The sequence below is a fragment of the Lichenostomus cassidix genome, chromosome 9, assembly GCF_008360975.1.
Source record: "Lichenostomus cassidix isolate B80296 chromosome 9, HeHo_3.0, whole genome shotgun sequence".
NCBI classification, from domain to species: domain Eukaryota; kingdom Metazoa; phylum Chordata; class Aves; order Passeriformes; family Meliphagidae; genus Lichenostomus; species Lichenostomus cassidix.
In genome coordinates this window covers 12,278,766-12,289,340 of record NC_139490.1, presented here as the reverse complement: position 1 = coordinate 12,289,340, position 10,575 = coordinate 12,278,766, and the positions used below count along the sequence as shown (strand labels likewise).

The window sequence follows — 10,575 nt, the reverse complement described above, 5'->3', positions numbered from 1 at the left end:
ACAACAGCTGAGTCAATGAATTGCTATTTCAAGTTTGGAATTAAAAAAAAATAGAGAATGATCCCTCTAAGACCTTCTTCCCAAACAAAACCTTATGGCTGAACTCTGACTCTTGGCTGGTTAGACCATCTGGAATTAGTCATCTCTTTGTTGTCTTAAGTGTTAAAGAATAACCTGGGTGTCCCTGGAGTATTTCCAAATGTTTTCCTGGAGCCATTACTTGGATCCTTCCTGTGCCCTTCCTACTGGCCAGATTAACATCTGAAGCCCTCATTCCTGGATGTTTGCAGAAGGGTTTACATTCATATACACATGACAAGAGCGATGCACAGTCCTAGCACCACTTGCTTAAGACTGCAAGGGCAGGATTAATAACAAATGAATATGGTACCAGGCCTCTCCTATGGCTCTCCTGATTCTCTGTGGGAAAGGTTCAAAAAGTAGAGCAGCAGCCTTTTTGTACAGGGCGTGAATTCTGAACACAACCCCATCTAAACAATCACACAACCACAGTTCATCAGAATTTAGATAATTTTCCTATTTTATTCTTGACTCTATGAGTATCTGTGCTTTAAAGAGGGATCAAATTTCTTAATCTAGTTTTCAGCACAATTTAGCAAAAATGCTGACAAGGAAATAATTAATATAACTTACAATAATAATAGAGAGTAACAAATACTTCATCAAGCATGTGCCTGTATAGCAATTACAAACAGCTGGGTTATCAGGCAGAAAGAAAAGCCATGATGCCTTCACTGGGCCAGCTAGAGTGGTAGTGCATCAGTATGATGCCATTTGGATTTCCTAATTACTCTAGTTGTTGAATTAGAAGCCTTAAGCAAAGTACGTGTATTGCAAAACAACTCTAAAATACAGAGAAGTGTACCTGAGAAACAAAGATATATCAGCACCTGATGCTGGAAAAACAAAACCCAGAGAAACACTAAGTAATGCAAACCCCTGACACTTGCACAAGATAGGACAACGAGGAGCATCAGGACTCTCAGAATCAACTTTTCTGCCAGTGCCCAAAGGCAACATCAGAAACAAGCAAACAAAAAACGCAGAGCAAATGCCCCAGAATCCTTTGGGTTTTCTTGATCCAAGACTTGTTTTCACTCCAGCATGACAACTATGTAAGATAATTGCTGCGGACTTCAGTCTGAGTGGAGTGTTTGGTGATACCTGGCTAGTGTATGACAAGTGCCTGGGGGCAAAGTTCAGGGACAGTTACTCAGACACTCCAATATATGAAAGAATAATTCCTCATAGACCTACTCAGCTGAACAGGGTTCTTTCTGATGGGTTAAAAAAAGACGGAGAAAGAAATGTATACAGAGATCTCAGATATGTTTTCAGATTTGATATTCATATCCTTCTATTTTTTTAGAGGTGTTTTTTAAAGATATCTCACAAGACACCTCAAATAATCAGTCACTTTCAAAGAGGGAGACAACAGTACACTTCTAGCTCCCTTAAAAATCTATGACATTATTTATCAAAAGCTGCATCAATTCAGAACACCATGCCCTTATAAAAGCAGGAGGTCTGAGAAAGACAGCACACCTAACTTCCCAAATCTTGAAAAACAGAAACTCTTTTGGGCCATACACCAGCAGCTTTAACTTCCTGTAAGCATCATTAGCATTCCACAGAACACCAGCAATAATTGTGTCACAAGGTTAAACCTGCTTTTAATGCAGTAACTTCCCCAGCCCCAGTGTGGTCACCAGAGTCTCTCTAATACATGATTTTCATTTACAGTCTCAGTCAATTATTCTAAAGTGCTACAACACCTCTATTTATCATAATTAAAAACACACTTGACAAATGTATTGTACAATAAAGTTTATTAGCTGTTCTCCTCTTTCTAACAAATGGAATGGATAGTGTTGATAATTCTTTACAAACCAAAGCTGATTTGGTTGTGTGACTGCCCCATGACTGCCATAAGTACATCCCTCTTAAAAACAATCAGTTGCAAACAAGCAATGGCAGGTACCAAATAATACGGGAATTAGAGAATTTCATTATTGAAGGGTTTGGTACAACATATTCATAACATTCAGCACAGAAGTTTGTGCATTGCAAATGGAAGATCTTGTGCCTGTGCAATCTGAGATGAACACGTACAGAAAAAAAATATATTGTTGACTCTGAATTCTCCCTTTGGTTAAGACATGCATATTACGAAGGGGATGGGGGAAGACGAACACCCGGAATTCCGTAGAAAAGAGGAGAACTTGCATGTATTTTTTTCTTGTACTAATATTCCCTGGACTTCATGCCCAGCCATCACAGCCCATTTAATTTTTCCGTGATTAAGGAAGGTAAATTCTAATTTGCTTTTTTATTTTTATTCAAAACAAAAAGCTAGGAGTAGGTGGTAAAAGAAAAATATATATTTTATATATATATATTTATATGTGTGCGCAACTATGTAAAGAAAATAATTCCCATAGTTACAGAGTTTAGTTAAAGAAAGTTTAATATATATATATATTTATTATAACAAAATAGGCAGTTATTGTGGGTAAAATATTCATTAAAATCTGACCCCTAAGAACACACACATTTTTAGGCTATGAATCATACTCTCATTGCCCTAATGACCATCTCTGCTGCTGTTTTCTGTATTACTGCCAATGGAAATTTGGCATTCCTCTGAAAAATACAAGGTTTCCTAGCACCTAAACATATTTTTAGGCTCAAAAAGTGTGATGACCATTATCTATAAAGAATTTCTGTAACACACTATAAATAGTGTTTCATGAGGAAGATTAAAAACATTACATATCTTTGTCCCTAGCAATTTTATTGGCAAAAAATGAAAAAATAGATTATAAGAATATCCGTATGAAATTATGAAAATGAATATCCCTTTAGGAGTAGTAATGGGACTTAATGAAAATGCTAACTCAAAATTTGAAAGTTTCTCTCTAACTGCCTGGAAAGAAAAAAAGATACCGTGACAATAGGATTGAACTCAGAAAATAAAACCTGAAATTGATTGCCCTGACCAAACCATGCTATTAAAGTTAAGCGTGCAAAGTTACTCATAATTTACAACTTCCTTGAATACAACTTTTCTTTCAATTGTTATGAAATTTTAAAAGAATGTCTATAAAGCTTTTTTGAAAAATCTTTGTAAATTACTTTCCCTTAAACATTAAGGAATTTTACCAAGCAATTCCCTCCCACCCCCACCCTAAACTAATAGCTGGTCAGGCCATTCCACTGCCATGTTTGAAAAATGGCAAACCAACAACACACAATAATACAAATTATTTAAACTAAGAGAGACACCAAATGTAAAGCATTATGGGAACTGCAGAATGTGATGGTTAGGGTATGAACCACGCTGGAAAGAACTAGAGGCAGGCTCCACTGGAAGGGCTTAAGAGTCGTCAGATGTAGTAGGTGATGTCAGTTAGAAAATGAAAAATAAAAATCTGTTTTCATAATTTTTCCTTTGCTGGAACCCAGATGTAAGGACCAGACTGTTCCTCTATGATCTGTTTCACTTGGTTGTAGATTTCCTCCAGTGTGTCTCCCTGGACAATAGCTGCAAAACATAACGTGGCAGTCAGCAATCATCCCTCCTGGCTCCTGCAGAAACCAAGCTGCTCCTTGCCCGCAGAGTGGCAGGAGGATTTCTGACTGCTGAAGGAACTGACACTTGTGGACATTGCTGGTTTCTGTGCTGGAGTGAAGCACAGAGTTGTACTGCAGGACACACAAAGCACTTCTTTGGGGACAGGAAGTGGCTTCCACTGCACTACCAAATGCACATAAAACTGAGCAGTTTTCTAACCTTTTCCTAGCCACAGGTTCCAATTCGCCTGAGTCAATTCAAATCCTCTAGTATTCTTTTTAGCCCAACTTTCATTTGTGTTTCCAACACAAAGCCAGACAGTGCAGGGCTGTGTCCTCACAGGCTGGTGAACTCCTCAGCTCGATCCTGAAGCTGCCCAGCAGGGCTGGCTGACCATGGGATGTCTACCTGCTAGTTCTACCTTTGCTTTTGGCTGAAAAGAGGAGGAACTCATAGAGTTTGTTGTCCAGATGACAGTTTCAAGTTTTATAGGCAAGAGGCTTCCTTATACAGTTAAAAGTGCAATCTATACTCATTCCTATGGTGTAAATTAAGATACCTTTCTGCCAAGGCTAGCAAATAATTAGAAATGAGCCAATATGGATGTGTTCTGACATGTCAGAATTAAGTATGGTCTGGTGAAAATGAAGTTTGAGCTGTTCCTACCAACACTTCAGACTGGAATAGCAATCACTGGGAGATAGCAACTTCTTTTTAATTAGTGTCACACTCTCAGTGTCAATAACCCAAGATGTAAAGTTTAGCACGAAAGACAGTTTTGGAGGCAGGTCAGACTCACTCTTCTGTGCATTAGTAGAGTAGTACTGCTTCTGAGCCTTGCTTTCATGCAGATTACTTCCCTCTTATTCCTACCATTCCATTCTCGTATCTTCAAAACTTTCTTCCCATCTGCAGCCCAAAGCTGTACTGCCTGTGGGAGGAGGCTGCTCCATTGTTATAGATAAGCATAATGTTCACAGCACAACAGGGCATTAGAAAAATTAGAAATGTCTTTTTAATGCAAATAGCTATAGGCTTCAGCATCTTCCCTCCATCTAAGTTCAACCACACCTCTTCCAAACTTCCTTGAGGATAACCTCAAAGCTGCAAAAGATGTGCTTTTCAGGTACTTCAAGTAAATTTAAAGTCTGCAGAAACTGAACCTGTTGATGAAGTTGGTTTCAGTTACCACACATGATGTGGTATTTTTCAACAGATTAGGGAACACTCACACTTCCTGTTTTACCACCTGACTCACATGGGTGGTAGCCTCCAAACTGTAATTGGGATATGTAATGGCTTCAAGTATCTCAGATTCAGAAGAGAATTTCTGGTTTGAACTGGATTATCAAGGAGAGAAGTCTGACCATCTTCCTTTGGAGAGAAGTCTGACCATCTTCCTTTGTCAACAAGCCTTATACTCTAGAGCAAAATCATGGATTTTAGCACTAGAGCACTCAAAAAGTCCCTTAGGTTTTTGAAATATCATTATTTATGTCCCTTAATTTCTTGGAAAAGTGTCCTATATAATGTCCTGAGACAGCCTGGGATAATACCAGCTACTAACTAAATATTTAATAGATGTGTATTAAAATAAAGTCATTCATTTTCTGAACAGCAAAGCTGACACATTTGCAAGCCATTTGGTGTGGGATTCTATAATAGGAAGAATTTTCAATATATGTTGCAAGTCCCACAACTTTCTGGCAGCAGACAGAGACCTATGGGAAGAGCAAGGTACAGTCTTTGGAATAAACTGACAGCTGGATTGCACAAAATGGAGAGAACAAGGCAGCAGGAAGACTGGGGCAGGGAATCTACTGGTTCCTCTGTCTTCAGCCTCTGTGCAGCCACCAGCCCATCCTGTGTCTCTGCCCAGCTGGAGCAGACTGCTGCATCCACAGCTCTGCCCACATAAGGTGTGGGAGAAGGAACTGGGCAAAGGAGTCATGTCACAGAAAAGAAGTGAGTGGGGCAGCAACACTAAAATACTGCAAAACAGAACATAAGGGAAAGGAGCAATTGTCTGTCAGGGTAGGAACAGGGAAGGTTCATTTCTGGGCTCTTGAAGGTCATGACTTGACCAACCTCCCCCTGTTAGAAGCCACAAGGCAAAGAATGAGCCCAGTTTGAGTGATTGCAGCCCATCCCTTGCTGTTATAGTGAGACCCATGGCATGCACAAATTTGATTCCCTTAGTACCATAATGCTGTGGTGTTCAATTTCCAGAGGCTTAATTTAACCTTATGCTTGATCATCTTCATAAGTCAGAAAAAAAAAACTAATAAAAGTAACTAACAATTTCCTACAAGTAGCTTTGCTGAGCAATTTCAGGTCTGCAAATAAAAGCTTTAAGTGTATGAGAAACCAACAAAGCAAACATCCACATTTCAATACCCAGGAAAATGGTAGAAAGTCTTAAAGTTTTTAAAACCTAAATTAAGCTCCCAGTAAATTATTGTGTATATTAAATTAATTGATCAAACTGAAATCAGTGTCGAGATACTAAGATGACTATATACCTCAAAGTATCACGGATGATCTGAAAAACAAAGCTCAGCTTTATCTCAGTGGTTAGGCAAGTACTATTTTTACAGCAAGCAATAAAATTTTAACTCTGGCAAGTGAACAGTCACAAGCAAAACACACCTGTGAAGTGTTCAGTAAATTCTTGCTCCAGTTTCATGGCTCTCTCAAATGTCTTCCTGGCTTGCTCTTCTGTTAAGCGTTTATTCATTTCCCTAAAAATGAAAACATTATACCTTTTTTAAACTACTAACAAATCCTTGGGAGTCTTTGAAGTTTTAAACTGTTGTTTGAGTATTAATCCTAATAAGAGGGTTAACCCTAAAGAAACCAAGCAAAGACTGTAGTGGAAATGAGCTGTTCTGGCATTATATTGTATGGAATTTTAAACAATGACATTTGTTCTCAAGCACATTAATTTGTATTAGAAACCCTGTCCTAAAGTCCCTAAAATTAAACTCAGGGAATTAAAAATTATTTAAAATATAAACATTACAATTGTCTGCACATAAATTGTGATTGGCTTTCAGATACAACAGCCTCAAACAATTTAGCCTGAGGTACTTCAGTTTTACTCACATGATATTTTCCACTGTTTTGGGTTTAATAAAAATGGAGATTGGGTACAGCTGGGCAATCTGCAACCTTTTGATCGCATTACCAGAAACATCCAGAATGCAATGTTTACCCTAAAAGTGAGAGAGAAGGGGAAAATGGCACTAAGCAAAGTTTAAGTCACAAGTAGCATAGCATAATAGTTTAAAAGAGAAAACATGTCTCCACTGCAACCAACAACATTAGAGTATCTGCATCAATGACACTGTGATTTCATCACTTTGGCACAAGGTCCCACAATCTCCTCTGCTGGATTACACAAAATTTGAGATGTTCCTGTCCCTTCTTCCTTCCTTCCTTCCTTCATCACAGGTAGCAGCCCAATCAGCAATGCAGAATCATAGAGTAGAACAGCTTGACTTCAACCACACCACCAAAATTTTTTATTTTGCTTTTTCTTGGTATTAATTTGAAGATGCTTTAGGGAGGCAGCCATGACACTGGGGCAGTTTAGAGAGAAGCCAGATGACTTAATTGGCATACCTGAGGGAGTGACCACCCCTGCTGGCAGGCAAATATGTCACCATAAAACCTTCAGATGGAACTGCACACAAGCCCTCTACTTCCCCAGGTACCACCCAGTAGAAATACCACACTGGAGATGGTGAATGCAATTTATTTTGGTTGATTTATTGTTCATCTCTTGAGAAACAAATATAACTTGACCATTCCTTGGGCAGCTGGAAGACAATGTGTAAGGCTAACTTCCTCCCTCTCTCTATTCTCCCACAATAAAGAATTTTCCAGCTTCATCTCAAAGGTTCTTCCTGTTCTCAGTTCCTTTCATCTCAGATATGCTCATTTCCACCTCACACATTTTTATTTCTTTCATTTCTGAGTAGCATAAGATTAATTTTGCATATCATCATTTTAGAAGGGTGCAGAGGAAGAGGAACAGGAAACCACTGTCAGGTGACTACATAAAGAAAAGCTTTTTCTTTAGCAGGAATGGTGAATGGTGGAAATCCGTGACCCAGGATACAAACCCACAAGTACCATACAACTAAAGGTTACTCATATCATACAACACCATTCCTGAACTCCTGGGAAATCATTCCTGGAGGAATGTCTGAAATTACTGACATGCTTCTGCTTCCTGGCAGAAGAAATAACCAGGATCATTTACATTTGAACTCCCAAATGTATTTGAGAGTACACTCTCATTTGTATTCTCAAATGAGAATACATTTGAACTCTCAGAAATACACTTCCTTCTTCCCACTTTTTTATTTTTTTTACAGACAGATCAAGTCAACTTCAGTTTGAATTTATAAATAATTAGAATTTGCAAGGAATAGGTCAATCAAATTGCTTCAGTATAGAAACAGTAAGGTCAATCTTCAAAATGTACTGGTAGTTATGGAAAGATTTTTTTTAATGGAATTCTTTACATTTTCTCCCTTCCCTTTGTTAGCTAAAACCACGAAGAGCACAAATAAGATTTTTACAAGTTTTCTTCTGCACAGGTCTATGTCAAAGAGATCATCATATTAATTAACTCCACAACCACTACTCTTAATTATTTAATGATCTCTGTATGTGAGCTAGACTAATTAGGCTATAATTCCAATTATTTCTTCAATATTCTCTTTAAATGAGAGAGCACAATATGGTTGCTCTTTTCCCACAATTTAATCACAATGCTTTCGTTATTCCAAAGCTTCATTATTTTCCTAAATGTGTCTGTAACAATGTGCTTGGTTTCTAGATTTATACAAATTCCTTTAGAAGTCTGAGTGCTGCTAATGGCTTCTTGCCATCCTTCCCTATTTCCCTGTCAGCACAGGCATATAATCACCTCAGTAAATGGAAGTAAGTGGCACTGATTTACCTTTTCTGCTACTTCTCGCACTGATTGGACACTTGTTCCATAAAGATGATTATTGTACTGGCCAGCTTCAATGAATTTGTGATCCTGAATATCCTTCTCCATTTGCTCTCGAGAAGTGACAAAATGGTAATCACGTCCATCCACCTCATAATCTCGTTTTGGTCTAGTAGTATCTTTAAATATAAACCAGTAGTTTTTACAGTGAAACAAAAAACAGTGACTTTTTTCCCTAAAATAGCCCAAAAGTCTCCCATTTATACTGCAAAATTTTCACAGAGATTGACAATTAATGTAGGTCTATAAAGTTTAAACACTATATTAACTTTTTTTAACCCAGCATACAGAGGATGTCTATAAAAAATTAAGAGAAAAGTATTATTTACAATTGCTTTAGTATTTGCTGAGACTTACGTGGAACACATGAACCAAATTTGTCTGGAAATTCAGAGATCAGGTCATCATTTATTCTGTCTTTCATGGGTCCCAAAACAATCACAGGTCGAGTGTAATTGACTATCAAACATAAAGGAATAATGTTGTAAGTTTTATTTCATATATTTGTTATCTTTCCAGTTCATCAAAATAAGCTTTCTCACATAGCAATCATTTTAATACTAAAAAGAATATGTATTCCTAAAGAGAATAAAAACATGTTGAAGAACATAAATCAGTTAATAGTCATGCCATGTTACACCTTCATTCTCAAAACACCATCCTCAGTGACTGAAAATGAGTCTTAAGCCATGAAGCCTTTGGAAAAAAAAACCTTTTCACAAAGTAACATCCTAAATTCTACTGGAAAAAGGAAAGAGGGGAGGTTGGAAAATCTTTTCAATTCAAAGAGGCACCTAAGCAGTAGCACAGTTCATGAAATTCTGTGTTGGGAGAAGGTTCTTTTCCTTTAAGGCTCCAATGAAGCATTCACATACATATAAACTCACAACCATAAATTGTTTTTGTAACTATTAACACCGTTACAAAATTTAGTACCTTTTAAAAGCAGCTTAATTATTTATAATAAAGGGGTTTTGGTTGAAAATTAAGCTTAAGCAGATTATGTCTAATCATACTGTAAGAACCATAAAGACAATAATGCCTAAGTATGTTGTCATGATCATGTAATTTCAGAAGTTCAAATTTTAATTTTAGGTTCAACGTGTCTGCACCAATAACTCCAAACTAATTAAAGTCTGGCCTATAAAATATATTTTAATTTGACTCTCAGAGCTATTTCCTTTCTACTGTATTACTGTATTCATAAAAGGAATGTCTTGAATCCAGTAACTATCAATATATTAATTAAATAAGAAACATCTTTGCTGTTTCTCCCTTTGTGAGCCACTCTGGTGAGGAGGAACACAGAGAGCAGCAGCAGCTACTCCTGGATTTCCATTCCACTGGAAATCAGTGAAAAGCATTTTTTTTAAATTCAAGTGAGAAGACATTTTCTCCTAATGATTTCCATTTCATTAAATTTTACTTTTTTTCTGCAAAAAATCCCTTGGCAATTACTAACCTAATTAGCTGAATTATAAGAAGACTATATAGAAATGGCAGACTGTTTTAGAGACATTTCAGTTACAGTTGGTAAATAGCCAAATGATCTATTCACACACTTTTTGCTGTGACAGAAACAGTGAGAATGCTAAAATAATATGAAACAGAAGAAAACTGTAATTTTTGAGCCTCTCATTGACAAAACTGTTAAGCATAATGTATTTTTCCTTCCACAATATAAACCACACAAGAAATTATTGAAGTAGCACACCTTTGGATTTTGCACTAAATAATTTTGCAATTTTATTTAATAATTTACACCTTTATAATGTATCCATTTGAATAAATTAAAAAGGGTGAAGAGGTTTATCACGGTGCTTAGTACATAAGGGCACATGAAGCATCCTGATAATTCAGATTATTTTATAGTGAGTGAGATCTACACACCTTCTTGTTGATTGACTGGTTCATATGACAACACATATTCCTCCTGGCCACCTAAAATGTAAAG

General features: G+C 37.0%; 1 protein-coding gene across 17 annotated transcripts in view; it reads right to left on the bottom strand.

Annotated features, from left to right (window-relative positions):
* Positions 1-1,833: 1,833 nt before the first annotated feature.
* The window catches only part of DLG1 (discs large MAGUK scaffold protein 1), a 143,804-nt gene continuing 135,062 nt past the window's right edge, over positions 1,834-10,575 (bottom strand). For all 17 annotated transcript variants that reach the window (XM_085069462.1, XM_085069463.1, XM_085069465.1 and 14 more), the window contains 6 exons: positions 10,512-10,562; positions 8,979-9,080; positions 8,568-8,740; positions 6,701-6,810; positions 6,245-6,336; positions 1,834-3,565 (listed from right to left, as the gene is read on the bottom strand). In XM_085069462.1, the coding sequence (XP_084925588.1) occupies positions 3,459-3,565; positions 6,245-6,336; positions 6,701-6,810; positions 8,568-8,740; positions 8,979-9,080; positions 10,512-10,562 (635 nt within the window). In that variant the 3' untranslated portion in view covers positions 1,834-3,458. The remainder of the gene's footprint in view (positions 3,566-6,244; positions 6,337-6,700; positions 6,811-8,567; positions 8,741-8,978; positions 9,081-10,511; positions 10,563-10,575) is intronic.